Here is a 26,380-nt window from a genome sequence, read left to right as displayed (position 1 = left end):
CTATTAAATTTGAATTAGGACCCATTAATTAGATGGCTTTATTATACAACTCAGTAAATAAATTATTAAAAAAAAAAGCCACAAATATTAAATAGGTTCATATGGTGAAATCAAATAGATATATGCATGTGTTTAAAACAAAATTGTTAGTTTTAAACCCATATATATATATATATATCTATTGAATAACATGTGTACAATCACAATTAGTTTGTTTAGTTGAAATTAAACAGAGATATATTACATGCTATTCGTATTATTTAAGTGAAATTAAATAGATATATACATGGGTTTAAAAAAAAACTATTCGTATACAAGATCAATGTGGGATGAAAAGTTTCACTTTGTGAAATATAAGGGACGAAACAATTTATTTTGTGAAATGTGAGGGACTATGGATTGGATTATGTAAAATTTGATTTGATAATTTTGCCCTAAAAAATGATCACCGAATCTCGGCAAAAAACTAGTTGAAAATTTAAGTAGAGATCAAATTTGATCAATATAAATTTATAAAGAATGTAAAATTATATTTTTAAAAGTGATGAACGAAAAAAGTTATTTTACTATGAGGGAAATTTGAACGATTTTTCCTTTTTGAAATCAAAGTTGTTGATGATGGACCTTACCAGTACTTAAGTGTTGACTCTGAGATGCAGCAACGATTTCTCCAAGTTCCAGCCTCTCTTAGCAGTTTTCTGCAAAAGGATTTTGGAACGAAATCCTTGAGTACCTCGGTGGGCAATCTGCTGCGCAATATTGGTTCAGCACAATAATTCGGCTTTTCTGGAAATATCTGCTTCAAAGTTCTCAGGTGAGTTCAGCTTAACATTTTTTTCCCTTCTATCTTTCGAAATGCTGTTGCTTAATTCTTTAATTGCGTTAAAAGATCTCATATATTGTACCTTCAACTTTTGTTGGATGCTTTTAATTATCTTGAATTGTTGAGTCAACTCTCTGTCTTCTTGGTCTACCTCATGAATGTTAATTGAAGAGGTGATTTTCAGTGGGTAACTAAACCAACCTAAATCAGTCCTCTCTCAAGTGAGGTGAGGTGAATCTACTTGTCCGAAGTGGATGGTGGGGCTTCTCCCCTGGGATCACTCCGACGATCAAGTCAGTATATTGAGAGAACGAGAGAAAATAAGGGAGTGTATAAATAAACAGTATGCTTACTTGTTGGGAGTACATGAGGGGTATTTATAGAGCGGGAGTGGAAGGTAGAACTGAGGGCTCATGCTAGTGGGACCCATGTCCTGGTCATTACGGCTCTGTTCCCTGCCAGGAGGTCTGACTCTGACACTGTAGCCGCCTGGACATGGTGACGGGGAACCTTGCGTAGTAGCCATTAAGAGTATCAGGTGCTTTTCAGATAAAGCACTAGTCTCGTGTGATGTCAGGCGTGTTGACATCATCAGCGTGCAATCGAGGTAGGGGCAAAGAGGTCATCCAAGCAGGTGGTCAGAGGTCGGGCCGACCTCAGGACTCAGGTCCAGGACATGATCGCGTTGGTGTGGAGGACGAAATAAAGTCACCTCGGCCATGCAGGTTTGGCCGAGATATGCATTCTCAATAAGCCCCCCAAGCCTCGGGAGCTCCGGGTCTCGAGAGGTACCGAGGATTCCTTGCGTCGAGGTCATCCAGACTCGTGGCCCGAACCCGCTCCGGAAGATGCGGGGGTGTGACACATAGGCAGGTCAGTTGATAAGACATGATAAGCAGAGCGGTTACGGGTAACCGTCGCATCGTGAGGTAGTGGGACGTTTCATGCAGAGAGGGTGTCAGTTGAAAGGACGGCCCATTAATGAAGAGAGAGAGAGATGCACGTCTTTTTGAATTTGAACGTGGCTGCCTTTTCACATTCTTGCCGCCTCTTCGGGTTCCCCCGAACACCTATAAATATGGGGTCCCTTTCATCGCACAACCCATCACTTTCCATCTTCGTCTCAGAATTACAAATTTGTGAGCGTTGCCGAGATCAGTCCTGTCAGCCAAGATCACAGCCGAGGTCTTCTTTCTCATCCGATTCCGTAGTCAATAGTAAGTATCTCTTTTGTTTTTATCTCGTCTTTCACACATGGCCAAAACGGCTAAAACTCACAAAGAAACAATGAAACCGGTCTACCAAGTCGAGAAGAGGCCTGAAGCTTCAGAGGAAACGACCTCGTCTAGTTCTGAGGGGTCGACGCCTAGTGCCGCGGAGGAATCAGTCGAGGAGGGAACTGCCGAGACGGCCCCGGAGTCGAAATCATCCGAAATGAGTGAGGGTGGTTCCGAGGTCGTATATAATAACGATCTCGGAACTGAAATACCCCACGATGAGGCGTATTGGAGCCGATCGCTCCAAAGGATGTCGCCAAAATTGACTTCGGCAAGATGCCGAAATTTAGAAGTCACGTAGGAAGAGACAGGGCTGAAAAGGTGATAAGAAAGTACCCCTTCAGGCCGGGGTATCTCATCACGTTGCTTGGCCCGAATGACTCAGTCGAGAAGCCCCCCATGGGCACTGTGGCTATCTACCTCCAGCAGTTGGACGTTGGGTTGAGGACGCCGACGTCGAGATTCTTCAGGGACATATTCTGTCACTTCAGCGTGAGGATTACTCAACTTACCCCGAACGCGGTCCACATCCTGGTAGGATTTGAGATGCTATGCCGACATCAAGAGGTGACTCCCTCCATGAATCTCTTTCGCCGGTGCTACACTGTCAAGGCACACGGGACGGACAAGGGATGGTTCTACATATGCAACCGGAACAACACCATCCCGAAACTCGTAGTTGGTGCTCCCACTTGGATAAAGAATTGGAAGCGCGACTTCTTCTTCGTCCCAACCGGGGACTTCTTTTGGGATTTTTGGTGGAGACTGATTAAATCGAAGGCCGACCCTTCCGCGGGGGACCACGAAGAGGAAGCCTTCCAGAAGTTGATAGGGTCAGGGTTTCGGATCTACAGTTGGGATTACCCCGAAGCCGTGCTAGTCGACGGAGGAATTAGCCGAGCCGTGATCAACCCTGACAAGCCTCCCTTCCTTTCCACTAAACTTAAGAAACCTTGTAATTTTTTTTTTCATAGCTTTCCTTTCACTTCGGCTGTTGCAAATAATAATGCTTGTTTCTTGTGCAGTGGTTAAATTATATGATATTATCACTTCCGGCTCGGCAGAAGTGGCCAAGAGGTCAAAGAGAATGAGCTCAGACGAAACATCGGCTCCTCCGCCGAAGAAGAAGTCGCAAGGGCAGGTTGCCAAGACCACGGGGGCCAAAAGCACTCCGGCCACTGCAGTGAAAAGCACTCCGGCCACTGTAGTGAAAAGCAGTTCGGCCACGACAGCCACAGAGTCCACCTCGTTAGTGCCAGAAGGGGTGCCCCTTGAGAGAGTCATCACGGCACTCCCGCCTGCCCATGGCCGAGGCAAATCTCTGAAGCCCCCAGTCAATCTAGTCACGGAGTCCTCGCTATGAAATCGTTTCTATAGCCCCCCCTGTATTTTCTGGGGAAGACAAGACGCACCCCGGCGAGCAGTGGTGTCCGAACTGGAAACTTTCAGTCAACGACAGATGCACCCACCCTCGGGCACCGCAGGAGTTAGTGATGCACTCGAACCTACCAAGGGACGTGGAGTTTTCAAAGAAACTGACTCCGGCCGAGGTGGTCCAAAGTGTCATGTTGGCCACAGCCTCCACCACGGCATTTGTGACCGATATGGCACAACGGTATAGTGACCTGGTCGAGGCGCAGGAATCAGGCAAGTTGCAAAATAAGATCTCCAAGTTGGAGAAAAAACTTGCGGTGTCCGAGTCTGAGAAGACGGAACTTCAGAAACGACTTCAACAAGGCGAAGCGAAGGAGGAGGAAACCGAGACTACCATAAACAGCCTCAAATCGGCTCTCGAGGAGGAGCAGAAGAGGGGGAACGAGGTGAAGAAGTCTCATGAACAGGCCCTCGAGGGCGCTGGAGCCTCGGTGGTGGAGGTCTTCCGGAGGTCTAAGGCTTTCACCAAAGACCTTGGTGACCTGACCATGCCGAGCTTCATGTTCGGCTATACATCTGCAATTGATGAGGCCGTTCCTCACCTCTCCTCCGAAGCCTTGAAGTCCTTGAGGAACAAGGCCAACTACAACGAGGACTCCAAGGAGCGCTGTGATTGGATGGCCGAGGGCATCCAGGTTGGACGAAACCTGGCCGAGGTCCGGGACGAATTCAATAAGTGGCTATCCAAGCTCGACGAGGTGTTCGAGGAGGAGGAGGGAGGAGAAGAGGCTACCTTCAGTGGGGAAGACGCCGGCGAGAAGACTAGCGAGGAGCACAAAGGAGGTGGAGAACCTCATCCCGGCGGGGAGGAGACCGGCAAGGAAACCGACCAGGAGGGAGCCGAGACAGGGGTCTAGGCTCGCGGGTTTTGAGGGAAGTGCTGAGGCGGGATGTGCTTAGTAGCACTCCTGACCTTGGTTCTTGTATTGCTTCTGTAATACTCTTTTCATTAAATGAAGTCTCTATTCCTTCTCATCTCGGTTCTTTTACTTTCTCGCTTCATCCACTGCTTGTCCTCCTTATTTTTTAATAACGGATGTGCGGCATCAAAGTATTAAAAAATAACTAAGTATCTGAAGTCACAACTTGTTAAAAATTTCACGCATAATACAATCTAAGGTTCTCGGCGTGCTAAGTCCTTGGCACTAGAGATCCATCTCGGTAACTTAGTTTACAATACCCACTTAGGTTAGATTCCACAACCCGGTAAGGGTCTTCCCATTTAGGGCATAATTTTCCCTACGGTTCAGCTCGACTGACCGAATTTTTCCTCAGGACTAGATCTCCTGGTTGGAATCGACGATGTTTGACGTGGGTATTGTAATAACGGGCCAAGGTGTTCTTGTATGAAGCCACCCGAGCTGAGGAAACATCTCTTGTTTCTTCGAGGAGGTCGAGATCCAGTTGTCTCTCTTTTTCGTTCACCTCGACTGCGTAAGCTGCCAACCGAGGACTGGATGTGAGGATCTCAGTAGGGATGACCGCCTCGGTTCCGTAGGTCAAGGAGAGTGGGTCTCTTGCGTGGCTGATCTCGGCTTGGTCTGATAGGATCACAGGACACTGTGGAGTTCTTCTACCCATGATGATCCAACTCAGTATAGTCGGGTCTTGAGACCATGTAAGAGAGTTCAGTTGAAATTTTCTGTTTGACCTTTAGCTTGAGGGTGGCCTACCGAAGTGAAGTGTTGCTTGATGCCGAGATTCTCACACCAAGTCTTAAACGGGTTCTCGGCGAACTGCCTCCCATTATCTGAAATGATGACTTGAGGTATGCCGAAGCGGCAAACGATGCATTTTCAAAAGAATTTTTGAACCGCAGCCCTGTGATGGTCCTTAGAGGTTCGGCCTCGACCCACTTAGTGAAATAGTCCACGGCAGTTACAAGGAATGTATACCCTCCAACAGCTTTAGGGAAGGGACCGATAATGTCTGTCCCCCATTGCTCGAACGGCCAGGGTGAGGTGATTGGAACCATGAGATTTGAGAGCTGGTGGTGCTCGGGGGCATGGGCCTGGCAGGAAGGACAGCCGAGAATAAGGTTTCGGGCATCTTGTCGAACGGAGGGCCAGAAATACCTAAGAAGTATGATCTTCTTGGCCAGCATCCTGTGGCCGACGTGAGCCCCACACAGGGTCTCGTGTATCTCACGGAGGACTTGGCGTCCCTCCTCGGACGTAATGCATATCAGCCACGGGCCAAGGTAGGACCATTTATACAACTCCCCATTGCGGAGCGCGTACCGAGCAGCCTTGCGCTGGATCTTCTTCGCTTCGGCCTGGTCCTCGAGGAGGATTCCCTGGCCTAAGAAAATTATGAATGGGCTCATCCATGTGTCTCCCGGATTTACGGGACAGGCCATCTCTTTCATGTATCCCGGCTCGTTCAGTACTTCCACTAGGACCGTCTTGTTGAGGTCGGAAAATGATGTGGAAGCCAGCCGGAATAAGGCGTCGGCTCGCCTATTCTGGGACCGGAGTATCTTTTGGATTTCGAAAAACTCGAAGTACGCAGTGAGTTGGTGAACTCTGGAGATACCGTTGCATGGTCTCATCCTTGGCTTCATATTCACCAAGAACTTGGTATACTACAAGTTGGGAGTCGCTACGGACATGGATCCGCCGAGCACCGAGTCTGCGGGCTAGCTGGAGTCCCTCAATCAAGGCCTCATATTCGGCTTCATTATTGGTAGCCGGAAAGTCAAAGCGGAGGGCATATGAGCATACTTCTCTATGGGGACCCTCCAGGAGCAATCCCGCGCCACAGAAGGCTTGTGTTTAATAGCTGTGTGATGGTGATAGGAATACGAAGTTTTTTCACACCGTTGTAACTAAGAGGAGGAGAAAGTTGATTATTCATCATATTAGGAAATCAGATGGTGTCTGGGTAAATGATGAGTCAAGTATATGTAATGAGGTCGTGGACTTCTTTCGGACTTTGTTTACAGAAGAGGGACGAATGACATCGAGTGATATGCTAGAAGTGATCCCAAGGTTACTCACTGACACCGACAATGAGATGTTGACTAGGGCTCCATCATGGCAGGAAGTGAAGGATGTCATTTTTTCCATGGATGGGGACAGTGCGGTAGGCCCGGATGGCTTCACCGGGAGGTTTTTCACAGCAGCCTGGGAGGTGATAGCGGAGGATGTTTATAGAGCTATATTGAGTTTCTTTTGTGATGCAATGCTGCCTATAAGTATCACCTCAACTACAATTGTATTACTTCCTAAGGTTCCCTGTCCACAAGATTTCACACAATTTCGGCCGATAAGTTTATGTAACTTTGTTAACAAGGTTATTTCCAAGGTCCTTTCTTTCCGCTTGGCTCGGATCCTTCCTCGTATTATCTCCCCGAAGCAGAGCAGTTTTGTGCAAGGATGGCATATGGTGGATAATTTTTTATTGGCTCAAGAGATAGTGAGTGATATCAAAAGATCCAATAGAGGAGGGAATGTGTTAATCAAACTGGACATGATGAAAGCCTATGACAGGGTCTCTTGGCTCTTCTTGATCCAGGTGCTGAGACCGTTTGGGTTTAGCGAGGTGTGGATTGATATGATATGGCGTCTGATCTCGAATGTCTGGTTTTCTGTGATTGTGAATGGTTTGCCACACGGTTTCTTTAAGTCCACACGAGGACTAAGGCAAGGTGATCCATTCTCTCCAGCTTTGTTCATTATTGGAGCAGAGGTCCTTTCTCGGTCTCTGAATGCTCTGGCGGAGCATAGCAAATATAAGCCATTTAGAATTCCAAATGGATGTCCTATGGTCACTCATTTGGCCTTCGCTGATGATGTCGTCATCTTTACGAGCGGCATGAAGACTTCTATACAGTTGGTCAAGAAAGTGGTGGATGGATATTGCTCAGTTTCAGGCCAACGGGTTAATTGTAAAAAAAGCTGTTTCGTAGGGCACCACTCGATGCCACCGCGGCGCTGAGCCCTGGTTGGGTTGATAACAGGTTTCTCATATAAGCACTTCCCGATCAAATATCTTGGTTGTCCCTTATACATCGAAAGGCGAAGGATGTGTTATTTTGGAGATATCTGCAATGCACTTACCTCTCGTATATTGTCCTGGAAGCATACGATGCTTTCTACTGGGGGCAAAGTGGTATTGTTGAAGAGCGTCTTGTTGTCAATGCCAATCCACTTGTTAGCAGCGGCGTCCCCTCCAAAGGGAATTTTCGCGTCACTAGAAAAGGTGATGGCTGATTTCTTGTGAAATTCTCATGGGGATGGCCCTAGGTACCACTGGATAAGTTGGGGGGGACATGTGTAGGCCACAAATGGCGGGAGGAATTGGAGTTCGCAGCATGGCAAAGGTGTTCGATGCCTTCTCCGTCAAGCTCTGGTGGAACTTTCGACAGAAGAAGTCTTTATGGGCGGAATTTCTACATGCCAAATATTGCAAAGGGGTCCATCCTTGTCTGGCAGAAGAGGGTGCGGCACAGTCTCACACCTGGAGGAGGTTGTGTTCCATTCAACGCTTAGCGGAGGACAACATTGGCTGGATTTTAGGGGAGGGTTCAATGGACTTCTGGCATGACAATTGGTTGAGTTCAGGTGCCTTATGTCAGGAGGTGGAGGAGTTTCATGAACACAAGGAGTCGGATTTTGTCTCTCAAGCACAGTGGGATTTTAGATTACTTCACCACGTTCTGGGACCGGGGTTGATTGAGCGTGTGGCGAAGGTTCCTCCCCTTTCCCCTCAAAGCTCCGATAGGATGGTGTGGGGCTTAGCATTTGATGGCACTTTTTCTGTATCCTCGGCTTATTCACTTGTAGCGCAGGATGATTATTGCTCGTGGGTGTTCTCACAGGTTTGGCTTGAAGATTGCCCAATCAAGATATCCTTCTTCATGATAAGACTATTGTGGCTCCGTATTCCTCTGATGGGGCTCCTTCGACGCATTGGGATACATGGCCCTTCGAAGTGTCATTGTTGCATTGAGTTAGAAGAGGAGGAGGTTAATCACGTCTTTTGTACCAGGAAACTAGCCCAAGCAGTTTGGAGTACATTCCAGTGTAGCTCGGGGGAGCCCGTGGTGTCTTCATTCAGACATATGGTGATCAGGTGGTGGTTGCAATAGGGGAAAAATACGTATATTAAGTTCGTTTATCGGCTCTTACCGATGCTGGTCTGTTGGGAGTTATGGAAAGCAAGAAATAGGGCAGTTTTTGACGGAAAAATTATGGGGTGTACGGAGGTGGTGGACCAGATAAGTCAACAGTTACAGGTATTATTTCATTGCCACTTCTCGGGAATTCCATGGTCCTTCGCCTCTTGGGATACTTTTCATTCTGCTGTGTCTGGGCAAAGACATAGGGTTTCAATTCTTCCGGTGAGCTGGATGGCCCCAATGGTAGGTTTTAAGTTGAATTCAGATGGTTGTGCTAGGGGAAACATAGGAACAAGCGGGGGTGGGGGTGTGGTTCGTGACTGCGAAGGGAAGGTCGTCCTGGGTTACTCATGTTTCTTTGGTTCCTTGACGAGTTTACATGCGGAACTTAAGGCCATGCTATTTGGAGTACGGTTATGTGCTGCTCGGGGTTTGCAGGGGCTGTAGGTCGAGACTGATTCTCTCACCTTGGTGAGAATTATGCAGGGGCGACAACGTAGTCCGTGGAGGCTACAACGAGAGGTTGATGATTTACTGTGATATCAGCAGCATTTTCGGGAGATTACTCACTGTTATAGAGAAGCGAACAAACCTGCAGATTATTTAGCCAACTGGGGGGTAGATGCAGGGCATGATAGAATTTTTGATTGCCAAGGTAAATTGCCGGCCGTTGTCCAAGGGGAGATTAACTTGGAACGCTTGGGTTACCCAAATTTTCGTAGGAGGTTTGTATGACTGAAGCAAATTGAGGAACTAATGCGCTGGCAAAAATGATTTGTGGTTCACTTCATCCACTCGGGGGAAGGAGCTATCTGATTGGGTGACTTCGTACTTAATCGATTGATTTTTCCAAACTTTAGTAGCATTACATTGTTATAAACATTTGTCTTGTGAATTTTCTCTTGTACTTGGGCTTGTTGGCAGGGAGTTTCGTCTATTTATTAGGGAAAACTCTGCCAAAATTTTTATAAAATAAATAATTTTTACCAAAAAAAAAGATTTATTGCATTTCAACAATAGCAATAATTGTAACAGCTAGGAAAAAAACTATAACCTCAATTAAATTTGAATTATGATGATAATAAACAAAATATAACACTAAAAAATAATGAGTCTCTTTGCATTCTATTCTAATTTTTTTTTATTTCCATTAAAAATTCTTGATTAGTCATGACCTAATTAAAATTTTAAAATTTCAAAAATATTAGTATTGATACCAAAACAAGGTGCTTTTAGGATGATAGAATCTTTATCATTTGTGCTTTATGTCAGATTTTGTTTAAAAATTTAAAAATAAAAGAAAAAAGAAAAAAAAGAAAAACTCAATTATTTTCTACCAATGAAATTTTAATTCTCAAAAAAAAAAAAAGAATAGTTAGACAGAAAAAATTTATATGTAGTGGATCATTCATACTCCATTATTAACAAAAATAGCATACAAAATAATACAAAGAGTTTAACTTCAAATTCAAAAAACGTGCATATAGCTTCACATTAAGGAATTTCATCAACCATTGACAAATTCAGCTTATGTAACATGAAAAATAATAATGGTACAGCATGCAACAAAAATTTATGCAAACAATTATTTTTTATTTTATTTTATTTTTACCCTTCCACCCCTTCGCACACCCTTTACATCCCTAAACGTTTAGTATAGGATTTGAATCCTAAACTTAAAATTGCAAAGAACTCTAAGAGGTCTCTTTTGATCATTGGGCCAACTCCAATGATTAGCAAACAATTAACTTTTGCTTAGTGTGCAAATTTAGGTCATCTAACTCCAAATTTTTTTTTTAAATTGTTCGTATATCTAATTAAAAATAAAAAAATTTTAGTGGTATTATCATAATTTGTTTGTTTTGGAAAAAACAAAAAATAATAAAAGAAGTAATTAGAAGTATCGATTGCACATACCATTCCAAATATTGATACTTTTTGTCAAATCATTTCATATTTGGTCAAATCTTTATTGTTTTAAATGTTAAATTTTCATTTTCTTTGATTAATTTTCCTTAAAACCATTAGTATAAATTGAAAGAGACTGAATGTATCCTCATTTGTTTAAAATTCTTTGGATATTTTATATGAATTTATAAATACAACATTTTGTGAACCTTTTTTTTCTTTTAAAATAATGGTTTTAAGAACAATTAATTAAAGAAGATGAAAAATTACATAAAAAAAAAAGAAAATAGGGAGAATGTTGAGCTGAGTGGTAAGATGGAAGTTATTATTCGTAAGAGGCCCTTGGTTCAAGACCTCCCGTTTATTAAAAAAACTAAAAATAAAAATAAAAAGGAAAATAGAAAATATGCAAATATTAAATTTGTTCAAAATTTTTAAAAATAAATTTTGATGTATAAGAAATATTATATTTTAGGATATTATAATCACGTGAAAAACACGTGACCTATTACTAGTTAACATATAAAGTGATCATCAAGTTAAATTTAGTGATCATAAACATGACACTCAAAAAATGGTCGTTATAAAAGAAAAAAAAAACTCATATGCAATACAAGTATAAATCATGACAGCAATAAGGCATGAATCAAATTATCAGTGTTCCAAAAATTTTTCCCATACAATTTGAACTGGACAAGGGGACTAGGGACTCCTTGGCAAGTTTGATCATTTTGTATGTTAATTCCTGCAACTCAATACCAACCATTAAGACTTTCAAGAAAATTTACTTTTTTCTAATTGGTTTTCCGCAAATATTGTATACTGCCAGCCTCAACTCCCAAGCTATAAGGAGTGTAGGAGAAGGGTAAGCAACAAAAATGAGACCATGACCAATCAAGAGCGAGCTTACGTAACTGCGACCAATCACATATAGCTTAGAAAGGAAGCATGTAGTCACGGACCTCATGGTCGGAAATTTATTAATTACTTTGCTTTCCATCCTTTCAAAAATATATCACTTTGCCCCCGGCATGATTATTATTGGTTGTTTTAGCGTCTCTTTAATTTCTCTTTATAAAAGTGTCCTACAATAAATCAAATGCTTAGTTTTCTTATGTCCTTGAACAATTAGTCTAACTTTAAGTGATTATAAGATGAATATCAATTTCTCTTACAAACCAACTCTTAATTTTCTTGTATTAGTTATAGTCAATGTTTTTAATTATGGACGGGTAAGTGACTCGGTTGACTTATAGGTTATGATTTTTCCTGGTTCAACCGACCAACTCACTAATTCGGTGTTTTTAATATTTTATTTTTAAAAACTATCAAGATTATCCCGTTCATTCTATGGGCTGTAACCGTCCCCTAGATCCCTCACCATCCTTATCAAATGAGAGTCACATATAGCAAATGTAAACTTTTAAGTGCCCTCTTAAAGGAAGAAAACCCAAAGTATCAAGAGAAATCTTTGCATAACATGAAGAACAAAAAAAAAATTTTTTTTCTTAAAATGGAAAAAATACTATGATATTTTCAAAACACAAAAGCCAGGAAAGAAAACTTCAAAAGCAAACAAATTGTTATTCACGAAAAGAAACTTCATCATCCAAGAAAATAAGAAAAAAAAAAGAAAACTTCAAACCAAAATAGTTGCTATGAATTGATCCGAAACCAACATCACCCCAATATTTAGTATCATCTTCATCATCCAAGAAAGAAAGCAAACGTGTGATGTAGAGGGACTTTTCACCCCAAAAAAAAAAAAAAGAAACAGAGGAGAGTATAATTGGGAAGTTTGGAGAGATAACCAAATGAAACAAGAGCCCCCCGTGGGGGCCGCGCGGGGGGTGTGTGTGGTGGTGGTTGGGTGGGTGAAGGAAAGAGATTGAGGCTCCGGACACGAAGCTCTAGCAGTGATCGTAAAGTTTCTTTTAAATATTTTAGTTTTATCTGTTTAGATACTTTTAAGAACTAAATTTACCTATAAATGATTAAAAGAAGAGTATCTATTGGATTCGAATTAGTAATAGAGGTAGCAATGGAGTTGGACTTGAAGTCCACATCACTTTTTTTTTTCCCTTAGTGTAAGCGGAAGACCTCTCACTTACCTTTCTTCTCTTTCGAATCACTCAATCCATCAGTTTTTTTTTTTTGCCAGACTCATATAAATAATAATTGAATATAATATCTCTATTAGAAAGGCATTTATGGACTCACATGAATAGTAGTTGAATATTATATCTCTGTTACAAAGATATACAAGCATTTGACAATAAGTTACATGATCTATTTGGATGGAAGATGTATTTTTTTGGGCAATTGTATAGAAAGTTACTATAATTTATTGTAGAATTTGTAGAAAAATTTTTGAAAAAAATAAAAAATTTTGTATTTTTCTTCTCTTTCTTTTTTTTTTCCCCCTCTTTCCTCTCTTCTTCTTCCTCCTTGTCACCATCACTGCTCCAACCATGCACCTTCTGGTGCCATCTCCACCACCGTAGCCACACCCTCCCCTTTTTTCTTCTTTCTTTCCCTCCTTCCTCTTGTTTTTTTTTATAATAAAACATATTTCATTAAAGGATTACTGAAAATCGTCCAGCACAATTGAGATACATTGCTGCCCTAATGGCAGATAAACATGCACTAAAATTATAGATCTGCAATTTAACAAATACATAAGATTTGAGAAATTAAGGACAGACTTAAAAAGTACCATAAATTTGAAAAACATTTCATCATAGAATAAGCCGCTGCAGCTCTCTTTGTGTATACTGTAATCGTCAGATCTTCTGATCAACAGTTGTAAGGTCCAATAAAGATGGTGAGATCTGCCGAGATTGATCCAAATCTGAAATATTTCCTCAGATCTGCTATCCAACTGGTTCAAACTCAAAACTGAAAGTGAGATCTGATGAGAAGACTGAAGAAATTGTAGATCTAACATATAGATCTAAAAAAAAAACTCCAAGATCTGAAAAAGTAAAGAACAAAACTAAATAAAACTTTCAATAAGATAGTTTAGGAGAGACTAAAACTCTTAATAGGACACCCTAGGAGAGAAGAACACTCTCACTAGGATAACCTATGAGAGATATTATTGAATGGAAGGAAGAGCAAAGGACAAAGGAAGAGGAAGGGAGACCTTGGCTTAAGGCCAAGATCTCCTTTCTATGGAAGAGGAAGGGTAGAGGAGGAAACCTAAAGAGAAGGAAGAGAATATTTTATATACTATTTGACCCCCTCCTCTTGTTAATGTTAGGGACTAGGGTGCAAAGTTGCAATTTGAACTTTTCTTATGGTTGACAAACATTATTTTGAAAACAGCAGTTAATTACTCTCAGTTTGTTTTCAAGTCGCCAAGTTGGGCCCTCATGTATTAGACTTGACGTGCTAAATAATTCCTTAGTTCAATTATTGACTTATAATTAATTGGAACAACAGTAATTAATTATAAATTAGTCTATGCAAAGAAAGAGATGCCACCTTAATGAAATGTATAGAGGCCAATAACCGTTGATAAACTATCAAAACAAAAAACATAATTTGCAAAACAAAAGGTTACTTTGAAAACAGAATTAACGATTATCTTATTTCCAAGTTGCCAATGGTAGGCCATCCATCATCTGTAGACTCAACATAATGAAAAATTATTTAGTTCAATCATTCGCTAACAACAAGCTGGAAGAAAACTAATCTTTGATTTAGTCCATGCACAGAAAGAGAGTCATCTTCATGAAGTGTTTGGAGGTCATAACAACTATTGATGAACCATAAAAAACAGAATCATGTTTTGTCTAGCTAAACAAAAGAAATCACAGAAACCAAACCAATTACGTAAGGCTAGAGGTGAGAATGGATCGAAGTATAGTAAAATACAATACAATACAATTGGCAAAAATGAAATTTTGAGTTTTTTTTTTTTTTTTTTTGAAAATCTGAACCAATTTCATCTCTTGAATCATCAACATCAAATTGATGTCCATTTCAACGTAAAATCAATTTCCATAATAAAATAAAAAGCTATTAATCGCACATACAGTAGGTCAGAGAAAACAACAAAATCTAATGGATAGATACAAAAAGACTTGAAGTCAATGGCGATCGGGGAAATTTAAAATAAAAAGCATCAGTAAAGCAAGTTGCATTTCTTGGAAAGGAGAAAATATGGTCATGCAGGCAAAATTGAATATGAAGCTTATCCACGAAAAGCAAATGACAACAACACCAGACCAATTAAAGAGAAAAGGGGTTGATTATACTATATACCTTGTCATTTGTTGATAGCCACATTTGACCTCTTATACTTTAGATATATACACTTTACTCCTACGAAGAAAGAGCAAAGTGCTACAAATCCCCACGATCTATTGTTTGAACTACATTGAAACCTTTTGGGAGTAGCAACTTATTGATTTGGATACAAGTGATCCTCACTTGAGGGGAAAAGCAAAACACTTGTGGCAGATGATATGTCCACCAATAGAATGAAAAATATTGTATTTGGATAATAGATTATTTGAGATAATTTTTTTTAAAAAAAATATCGTAGCACTTTTTAATTGATGTGATATAAAAAGATGGTTGAAAAATATGTTAATAATATATTTTTTAATCAAAATTGCCGATGATGGGCCTTAATCTCTCTAGACTAATAGGGTGCTGACTCCGAGACCCAAATCATTTCACTAGAAGTCTCTTAGCCTCTTAGCTGTTTTCTGCAAAGGACTTTGGAATAGGATCCTTGAGTACCTGGGTGAGCAATCTGCTGGGCAATATTGGTTCAGCACAATAGTCCGGCTATCTGCTTCAAGTTCAGGTGGGTGTGCATGCTTTTTGAGATTCAGCTTAATATTTTTTTCCTTCTGTCTTTCCAAATACTGCTGGTGCTTAATTCTTCAATAGCATAGAGTATACTTTAAAAGATCTCATATATTGTAGTTTGAACTTCTGATGGGTGCTTCTAATTATCTTCAGCTGTGGAGTCAACTGCCTGTCTTCTTGGTCTACCTCAGATTGCTGGTTAGGCAATTATGAGAAATTCGGGACTCTAATTGTAGTCACAAATCTAATCGTAGCGTCGACTTAATCAGTAGCAGTTTATCTTTCAAAATAAAAAGCAAATTCTAAAATTTGAAAGTAGCAGTTTATATTGAGTCCTGTTACTAGCGGCCCGATCTGGGCAGCGCGTTGCTATTTGCAGTTGAACCGCTGACTGTACTCAGTCCAGTTCATGTGCATATACTTACTTTCTTATGGTGGAAATTGGTAACCTCAAAGCCTTCAAATCAAGAAATTAAGGATGAGGTAAAGTGGAACAGCAATTGTCGCAATTTCCTTTTTGTTAGTGTTCTGAACACGATGGATAAGGAGTGATTTTGGTCAGGTGTGCTAATCGTTTCTATTAAGTGGAATTTGCAATCTCTTTCTTCAATGGTAAACAAAAGCTTCTCCATCAAATCAATTGTTTTTTGGTCGAAAATTTGTTTGGTAAGCAAAAGTGTTGAAGGACTAGTCAAACTAGGACGTGGGATATTGTAAAGTGGGAAAGGAGCGGAAAGATCAAAATATATGGTGTGAAGGTATATAGAGGTTGCTTTTCTTTTGTTGTGGGATTGATTTCTTTTTGTTTCTTAGATATCAACGATTACAACAATCCTGACGAAGAATAAGTATGTCAAGACTTGATGATGATGGCTTCTAGCAGTTCTTCACTTCTTTTGTTCCTTGATTTACCTTAACCAGATTACAGAGCAGAGGTGAAATTGTACTTTATGGTATCATATAATCACCGACTCTGAAGTAGAAAAGTTTTGTAGTATACCATGAGAGCTTCATCATCAGTTGTTTGATAAGAAATGAAACCGTACTTAGACGCTGAAAACTGGACAATAGTCAAAGCAAAAGTTTACCGAGTATTGGAGACTTGGAAGATAAGTCGAATAGGAGCAAGGAGCTGGAAATCAATCGTTGAGGGTGTCATGTATTGTTAGGACTGGCCCAGGAATAAACAAACTAAAGTTAGCACAAAATAGGCAGTATAACCGACCATATAATAGATAGGCAGTAGACACCAGCCATATAATAATTAGGCGGTAAAACCGACCATAAAAAGGTTGTGGCAACCCAATAAAAACAAATAACAAAGCAAATAAAAGACACAGAAGATTTACGTGGTTCGGTCAAATTGACCTACATTCATGGGCGGAGGAGGAGCAATATTTCTACTATGAAAAAGAAATGCAAAAGCCGTAGAAAAGTAGTTCCTAGGCCAAAAGGTTTAGGAAATATTCCTAAACTCAAAACAAGAGAGCCTAAAATATTTGATTAAATGGGCTAGATGACTCAAGAAACTAATAACCCATATAACTCTCTTGAGTGGCGCAATCGATTCCTTCATATGAGCCCCCTATTTATAGTTGTATTTGGGAAGCTTTCCTTCTACTTCAGGCGATGTGGGACGAGGAAATTTTGCCAGAATGTCAAAATATGCGGCAGCTCAACAAATCTCCACCTTGGCATAATTTGAGTCTCACTATCCACAATAGTAAAAAGTGCTCCACCTTCTCCACATAAGTCCCAACGGGTCTAAGTCACCAACGACGAATACCAATCAAGTCCAAACACTATTTGAATTTGTAAAGTGGAAGATGTTTTGTAAACATATCGGCTGGATTGTCCTTAGTATTGATTTTCTGAATAAGGACTTTTCCCTCAGCAATGATATCCCGAATGAAGTGATACTTCACATCAATGTGTTTCGTCCTCTCATGATACATCTAATCTTTAGTCAAGTGTATGACACTTTGACTATCACAGTGAATATCAGTAACACCTTGATGTAGACTTAGCCCGCTAAATAAACTCTTCAACCACAAGGCTTCTTTGATTGCCTCGGTCACAATCATATATTCTGCTTCTGTAGTAGACAAAGCTACGACAGGTTGTAGAGTAGCTTTTCAACTAACAGCACAACCGCTAATGCAAAATACATAGCCTGAAAGTGATCTTCTCCTGTCAAGATCTCCAACGTAGTCTAAGTCTACAAAACCAACCAAAGTGTTATTATTTCTTCCAAACTCCAAACATGCATTTGAAGTATCTCGCAAGTATCTAAGAATCCACTTCACAGCTGTTGCAGATTCCCCAAGGATTCTTGAAATTTCCCATCCTACTTCTTGATCTGTTCCTCCAACTTCAAGTCTACAAAAGGAAAAAAGAAAAGAAGAGGAGTTTTGATTCAAATTAGGGATTTTATGATCACCTATCTAATATCTCTATTAACTAAATTGGGCTTTCAGGATGTTCCTTTCCTTTCGTTGGTACTTAGTTCTAGAAACCAACATTGTTGACGTATAGTTTGATTAAAGAAAATAGAATGATATTTGCAATATTCTAATCGACTCGAACAAAAAAAAAATGTAGAGGAGTACATGACAACATTAGAAATGAAATAAGAGAGTAATGTCGACATCATTCTTGTTCTTTAAATGTATTCAAAGAAACTTTTACCCGATTAAAATGCCTATTACATTAGGTAGGGGCTAAGTGCAACTAAAGTGGATTCAAGAAGGTAATGTGCAAGTAACTAATTCAGGAGCTTAAGATAAAAGAATGACTATAAATTATTTATCTTCTAAACTAGAAAAGGGTAAAAGTGACATGAATGCCAGGGCAAAAGTAAGTGTATGTGTTTGTGCTTGTAAAAATATATTTGTTGGCAAAATCAATGTGCAATCTTATATGTATGTGTGTAAATTCTATATATGTGGAAGTAGATTTTCTAGATAAGGTCATGTAAACTAATTGAAAAAAGTTAATGGATTAAATTGTCACTTGATTATAAAGTTCAATGATTCAATACATTCTAACTTATCTAAAATTCACATTTGAGTTGCTAGATTTAAAAACTCATTGATGAAAAACATCCTATTCTAAACTTATTTAAAGGATAGAAAAACATATCCTGTCCTCTTATATTCTGTGATACATAACTTATTTAAAATAATAAGACTCTGATTGTCATCTGAATTCCCTCCCCCCAGATTATTCAGTGTATAGGTAAATTTTCAAATTTCCACACAACAATAGATTTGTTGATACTTCAATTCTGTATTGTCCAGTAAAATTAATTAGATAAGAAATGTAACTTTAATTAGGAATAACAACTTAAATAATTACCTAGCGAAACAATCTGCAACACCAAAATATGTTCGACATGTATAAGAGCAACATACTCGTGCTTGGGGCGGTGTTCGGAACCATTGAATAGATTATATGATGAAAATTTTTAGTCAGTGACGGAGTTTGTAGTTTGCAGGATGTCAATTCCTCGGCCGGTTGGGCCGTCCGTTTCAGCTGCATACGGGACTTCTAAAGACGTCTTTCCACACAAAAATCACAGGAGAAGGCATGTCATAGATTTACCCCTGTCATGGAGTATGAAGAATAAACAGGAGGCGTGTTCCAGATTACAAGGAAGGCGTGCTCCAGCTTGAAGAAGGAAGAAGGCGTGTTCCAGATTGCATTGAAGGCGCGGCCGACCAACTTAAGTAAGGAGAAGGCGTGACTTGAAAAACCACGCCTTCTACCTGGCACAACAGAATTATGCTTCTGTTATGAGCAAGTGGAGCTGATGATTCTAGAATTCCACGTGGCCGTACCTTATTGGCTCGTTTAGAAGTTAGTTAGTCTGGAATGGCCATAAAGGCTGAAAGAATCCTAGAGGTAGGAAAGTTTTTCGTCATATTTTTCCATTGATTGTAAAGAGGAATTGGCTCTGCCAACTCCCTCCTCTTTTCTTTCTTATTTCCTTCAATCTTTCCTTTTCAATCCTAAATCCGTTGATTCTGTTTCTGTATTTGACCTACCTATTGTTAATGAGAAGTTGAAGCTCCAATAATCATCTCCATTTCCTGTTCCATTCAAATTCGTCAGGAGTTAATTCACTTCTGCTGCAACTAATCTGTCACCATTGCTGCTAATTGGTTCAATATCATAACAGTGGTATCAGAGCAGCTACGATCCGTCTGGGTTTGGCTGCTTGATTAGAAATCTTTCCTCCTAATTTTTTCCTTCACTTCTGATTCACCTTCTCCCCTATCCATCTTCATCTCTTTTCCGACCAACCAAAATATATATATACATATATATATGGAGACCCTTGAAGAAATCTCTAAAATGCTGAATTACTTCCTGGTGGAGCATAAGAAGCCTAAACAAACAACTAACGTAGTAGAGTACTATGAGGAATTTGAAGAGTGGAGGAACGAGATGTTGTCTTTGAAACCAGAACTCAGTGAAGAATACTTTATTGACGGTTTTAACTTTGGGCTTCATTGGAATATCCGGATGAAGCTAAAGGGATTTAGGAATCCACCCAAGATCTTGTATGAAGCATATGTCCGAGCAAAAATCGAGGAAGCCGTGATGGAGAAGCATGATTCTGCTCTTGATTTACCAAAAGGAGAGCAGCTTATGAGAGAAAATAAGGTTATAGAGGCTGAACACAATGATATAATCACTAACTTGAAGGATGAAAGTGTAGTCAGCCACATGTTTGATGAATTGTGCCAAAGGACTCCAATGGACTTTTTAGAGGAGAACCAACATAAAACATCAGCAAGGGACTATCAAGAAGAAAAAGCTATAAACCAAGTGTTTGATAGATTGACTCACAACGATTGTGTTATCTCTCAAGGGCTTAGCTATGTATTGCTTATAGGGGAGCTAGCTTGGCAACAAGGCTCTATAGACAAGGAAATATTTAACTCTGCTTCACCGCTCCATTGTCCCAGAAATTGGTCTTCGGTCAGCTGCAAGGATGGTGCTGTCAATATTGTTCCTTCGCAACAAAATAGACCACTTGATGACTTGATATTTGATCCTGGGGGCAGTACTAAAATAGCAATGAACAAAGATGCAGAGGGTGAAGGGGGAAATGAGATGCAAAATCAAGAGAAAGAGAACGATGGAAATAAAAATAATGGTGTGAGGAGGAGGAAACTAGAGAAGACGACCGGGGAAAGCATGATGAAGAGCAAAGTGGTGAGGAGACTGGAGAAAATAAAGAAAATGGTGGCGCAGAAAAGGAGAATGAAACGAAGGAGGAGAACAATGAGAATGCTAATGAAGACACACAAGAAAAGGGAGCTGAGCAGAAAGGTAATGAGAAAAGGATGCAAAAGAAGAGAATGGGGAAAATGAAGAGACCAGGGAAAATAAGAATGACCTGGATGGAGGTGAAGAGCAGGAAGTGAAGGAGCAGGTTAACGATGAGAGCAAGGCAACAGAAAAGGAAGAGAAGAAACAATTAGGCAATGAAGATCAAGGTAGAGAGAAACAGGAAGACCATGAAGTGAAGGAACGAAAAGAAGGTAAATCTGAGGAATTACCAGATGAGAAGGTTCATCAAGCAAATGAGCAGACAAACGAAGCTGCTGCACGGGAAAACACCAATGGTGGGAATGCCCAGAGTGAAGAGGTTCAGGATGCTCAAAGTATGAAAGACACTGAGAAAGTAAATAAGGAAAACGTAAATGGGGAAGAACAGTCGACTGAGAAGGTCCAGGACAAGTCTGAAGGCAACAGTGAATATGTGACAGAGGCAAATAAGGTACACGATAATGAATCAGGTTCAAATGCAAAAGAAGGTGAGTCAAATGAACAGAATAGTCCATCAACTGTTGCGACTGATGAAGGCAATGACAGTGAAAACACACAGCAGGGATCAGGTCACGATTCCAATCCTGCAGAAGGAAGGAGGGAAGCTAATCAAGAACAAGGCAACGGCAATGAGACCACACAGCAGGAATCAGGGGAATCTTCCAATCCTACAGAAGGAACACATGAAGCTAATGAAAAGCAAGGCAATGCCAATGAAACCACACAGCAAGGTTCATGGGATAACTCCAATCCCACAGAAGGAACAAAGGAAGCTAATCAACAGCAAAGCATTAGCGACAATTCTAAGGCTGATGCTGATCAAAACCAGAGAAATGCAGTTGGTGATGTCCTTCCTGGGGGAGATGGTGCGCAGTCTACTCAAGAGGAGCAAACCGAGAACAAGGATGCTGCAACAAACAATGACAAATCCGATACAGGTTCAAACATGAAGGAGGGCTCAGCATATGGAGAAGGTTCAAATGATGTGGGCAATAGACAAAATGCTGGTAGCGATACTGTTGGGGGTACAGAGAAAAGTTCAGAAAATTCATCAGCCAATCAGGTTAATGAAAAGGTTGAGATCCAGAAGTCTGATGCTCATTCTGAAACAGGATCGGAAGAAAAGATTAACCCTTCAAATGACAATGACGATACTGATTCCAGTGAAAATAGATCAGTAGATTCTTCTGGTTCCTCGAGTGCTACTAAAGAGGAGGCATCTTCAAACTCAAATGAGAATGCTGAAGCTGAGCAGAATAGCATGGTTGACTCATCAAGTTCTACAATTCCCCAAGAAGAGAAAGAGGCTCGCACTGACCTTGAAACTTTGCCTGAGATGGGAAATGAGGGAACTAGTCAAGAAGATGCAGTCGCTTAGTGATGCTACATATTAGTCTTTTGAAGGAGGATGCTCCTGGGATTGGCATTTTGGAGCCACAAGGCCTGGCTGACCACCAAACTTATCAAACTCAGAAGAATCAACAAGCTTTGCCATTTTCTTATACTACTTGCTTGCTGCGAATTGCCAAATATCAATCCGAAGACTTTGTTTGGAAGCTTGGAACTTTGTTCGACATCCTTGAGGACAAGGATTGTTTAAGGGGGAGGCTCTGTCATGGAGTATGAAGAATAAACAGGAGGCGTGTTCCAGATTACAAGGAAGGCGTGCTCCAGCTTGAAGAAGGAAGAAGGCGTGTTCCAGATTGCATTGAAGGCGCGGCCGACCAACTTAAGTAAGGAGAAGGCGTGACTTGAAAAACCACGCCTTCTACCTGGCACAACAGAATTATGCTTCTGTTATGAGCAAGTGGAGCTGATGATTCTAGAATTCCACGTGGCCGTACCTTATTGGCTCGTTTAGAAGTTAGTTAGTCTGGAATGGCCATAAAGGCTGAAAGAATCCTAGAGGTAGGAAAGTTTTTCGTCATATTTTTCCATTGATTGTAAAGAGGAATTGGCTCTGCCAACTCCCTACTCTTTTCTTTCTTATTTCCTTCAATCTTTCCTTTTCAATCCTAAATCCGTTGATTCTGTTTCTGTATTTGACCTACCTATTGTTAATGAGAAGTTGAAGCTCCAATAATCATCTCCATTTCCTGTTCCATTCAAATTCGTCAGGAGTTAATTCACTTCTGCTGCAACTAATCTGTCACCATTTCTGCTAATTGGTTCAATATCATAACAACCCCACAATTTTGAAACACTAACAGATGAAGTGGATAGTCTCCGTGCACTATATAAATCGTCAATCAGTGATCAGACAGAAAAATGATAGTCATCTAGCTTGTCGTAATGAATTAGAGTGGATATTGAAATCTTACCAAGAGAACATTGTCAACCGGTACAAAAAGCTAGTTGGACTTGAATCAGGTGGAAACCAAACCCCGGTCGATGAATTGTCAGCCGCTTCCAAAGGTTGGAAGAACAAATTTTGTACCCCAACATTCTACAAACTTGCAAGGCTGGATAAAGACGTTCTCAAGATAACGACTGAAGTCACCAATCTGGAAAATAAGATTACACTTGAGCATGTAACCAGTCCAATAAATCCAGAAATTGTTGTAACACAGAGTGCTAAAGAACTAACTCATGTGCCTTCACATCAAGCCGTCCTTGATAGCCTGGTGTGCTGTTTAAATGAGGCAGGCTGCAAGAGGATCGCCATCTATGGAGAACCACAAGTTGGGAAAACAAATATTTTGAGAAACTTGAATAACCGTTTGGTTCGATGCGCTCCTGCCATGGAATTGGACTACGTCATTTGGGTCTCCTTTCCGATTCATCTGTCCAAGCCAGGGACATCATCACTGCCATAGAAGAGAAAATTCTTCAGCATCTGGACTTAAATGAGCAGAGTGGTCCAAGTGGAAAAAAAGTGGTAATATCTAGAGCACTACGTGAGAAATCATATTTGCTGCATCTTGACGGGTTCTCTTCATCAATTGAGCTTGAAGACATTGGAATCTTTGAAGAACACGAGCATGGGAAAGTCATCATTGAAGCTAAAGATCCATATCTCCTGAGGAATTTTCCATTCGACAAAGCAATCAAATTAGAGAGGTTACCACCCCAAGATTCGAGGAAATTGTTTGATAAGATCATTGATGATGAAACACTTTGTGAACAAAACACAGTTCTAGCTGACTTGATTGTTAAGGAGCTTGGTGGGCTTCCAGCGGTGATCACATCTGTAGCTGGGCAGCTGAAAATTAATAAACGAGTACAATACTGGGAAGGTATGATTCAAAGATTGAAAGCAGATATTTGGGACAATAATCTTCTGGAATTGGCAGGCTTGGCAGGAGCAAAATTGGCTTTTGATACAGCTTATAGTAAATTGAAAGAGAATGATCGAAAGTGCATACTTTATGCAGCATTGTTTCCGAAAGAGTTCACAATTCCCATAGATATTTTGGTCGAATATTGGAAAGCTGAAGAGTTTCTATGGTGTCCTATTCCTACATTCTCTCACGCACAAATAGAAGGAGCATGTGTCCTCAAACAGCTGATAGAGCTTAATCTCTTAGAGAAGTGTTTTGACCACCATGTCAAGATGCCAATAATCTCTAGGAGACTTGCACTTGAAACACCTTTCCCTGGGGAGAAAAATGCAACATCCTTTGTCAGGTCGGATCCAGAGATAGACGGACACCTAAAAGACGAAGAATGGGAGATGGCCAGAAGGGTGTCTTTGATACGAAACCAATTAGAGGAATTGCCTGTGAGCCCGAGATGTGAGGGCATGTCAACACTATTTCTGCAACTTAACCCAACTTGAGAATCATTGAGGAACCTTTCTTCAGAAGGATGCAGAACCTTCGAGTTTTGGACCTGCACAGCACAGGAATAAAATTGTTGCCTCCCTCTATCTCCTACTTGACATCACTCCGGAGTTTATACCTCAACAATTGCTGTGACTTAACTGTGCTCCCACCCGAAATAGTGAAACTCAAGAAGCTCGAAGTTCTTGATATTCGAGGCACCTCAATCCACTGTTTGCCGGAAGAGATCCGCAGTTTGTTTGGCCTTCGGCGCTTGAGGTTTTCATTTGTCCTTGAAGCGTGCAATCCCAATCCGGCGGAGCCAGAATGGACATGGCTGATATTTCCCCCGGAACAGCTGACCAGCTTAACAAGCTCGAGGAGTTGACTATTGTCTTAGTAAATGGAAGTAGTGAAGGCATTGTTGGTCAAATAGAAACAGAGGTGCTTGAATTTAAGAACAAAAATAATCAGTTTAAGTTAATTCTTCATGGGCCGTCCCAATCAGTGGACCAAGGGAATCTCGTTCAACTAAAGGGGAAGGAAGTATACCTTCCGAATCCAAGTGCAAGTCATGTTAAGGGGAAGGAAGTATACCTTCATGATCCAACAACAGGAAACCATCCAAGTGTTCCTGCAAGTCATGCTCATGATCCAACAAAGGGAAGCCAGTCTCCGAGATCAGACAACAAGGTAACCCTTTCCTTCCTGATCTGTTGCACCTTTTCAAACACGAAAGGGGGCAAAATTACTTATCCTACAATGAAAATGTTTCTTTAATTTTTTTTAAGGTAGAACTTTTCAGAAACCTCCCCTTAGGTTTCGTTTCACTTGATGGCATAAAACTTTGAAAAATCTCACTTATCTCTCATATTTTAAACTTTTTGTAACATTAAAACCCATTTCAAAATATAATATTGAAAAATTTATTATGGGAGAGAGAGTATAATTTCATTCCAAATTTGCCCTTTTCTTGTGATTTATGAATCGTCATAACACATCAAATTTATCTCTTAATTTTTGCAATTGATTGATGTAATTCTTTAATGAAAAACTCTTTAATAGTTTTGTATCATTGGTTTAGACAAAAAATGTTAATTACCTAAAATTACGAATGATTTAGAATACTCTTATATATTATCTTTAGCATGTTGTATTTTTTTTTTTGTTTTCAAGCTATCAATTTGGACAAAAAATATTAGAAAATTCGAAAAAAAATATGATTTATAAACCTTCTTAAACTAACTAAAAACACTTTTTAGTATAGAAAATATTATTTTTGTAACTTGTAAAAACTTCAAATATTAATTGTTGATATTTAAAAACACACTATATTTTGTTCAATCAGAGTAAACCTTCATGCTTTTTATTTTTGTTTTATTCATTATTAATATACACATGTTTTTGTAATAAAAAGTAAGACAACAAAAAGGCAAATTTGTAATAGATTATATTTACTCTCCTAAAATGATTTTTTAATATTATATATTTAAATGGGTTTTAATTACACAAAAAGCTTAAGTTAAGGGAGACAAGTGATATTTTTCAAAGTTTAAGGATGCTAAGTAAAATAGTTAGAAACCTCAAGGGAGGCTCTGAAAATTATCCTTAATTAATTTGTTTCATATTTGAAAATTTGCTTATTTATTACCCCTCCCCAAATATTCTTTAAAAACTTCATTCTGTTCAAGGTTGACTTTTTACTTAGGGTGCATTTGATAAAACTTTTGAAAACTGAAATCTGAAATTTGATATCTGAAATCTGAATATATTAAATTACTAAATTTAATACATTTGAATATGTATCACATTAAATGATAAGTAAATAGTTTATAGCAAGTTTTGCCTAATAGATTTAGTGTTACTCAATCAATTCAAATGTTTTATTTTT

The 26,380-nt window shown here is 39.8% G+C and overlaps 2 protein-coding genes across 2 annotated transcripts; both read left to right on the top strand.

Moving 5' to 3' along the window:
- Positions 1-3,593: 3,593 nt before the first annotated feature.
- LOC113766772 (tropomyosin-2-like) lies at positions 3,594-4,391 on the top strand. The gene has a single exon (XM_027310926.1). It carries the CDS (start codon positions 3,594-3,596, stop codon positions 4,389-4,391), a length of 798 nt encoding a protein of 265 aa, XP_027166727.1.
- A 19,065-nt stretch (positions 4,392-23,456) lies between these two features.
- On the top strand, positions 23,457-24,506 carry LOC113766771 (probable disease resistance protein At5g43730). The gene has a single exon (XM_027310925.1). It carries the CDS (start codon positions 23,457-23,459, stop codon positions 24,504-24,506), a length of 1,050 nt encoding a protein of 349 aa, XP_027166726.1.
- Positions 24,507-26,380: the final 1,874 nt, after the last annotated feature.

This window comes from Coffea eugenioides, chromosome 3, assembly GCF_003713205.1.
Source record: "Coffea eugenioides isolate CCC68of chromosome 3, Ceug_1.0, whole genome shotgun sequence".
NCBI classification, from domain to species: domain Eukaryota; kingdom Viridiplantae; phylum Streptophyta; class Magnoliopsida; order Gentianales; family Rubiaceae; genus Coffea; species Coffea eugenioides.
Note: the sequence above shows the minus strand (reverse complement) of the source record. Positions and strands in the feature narration are given on the sequence as shown.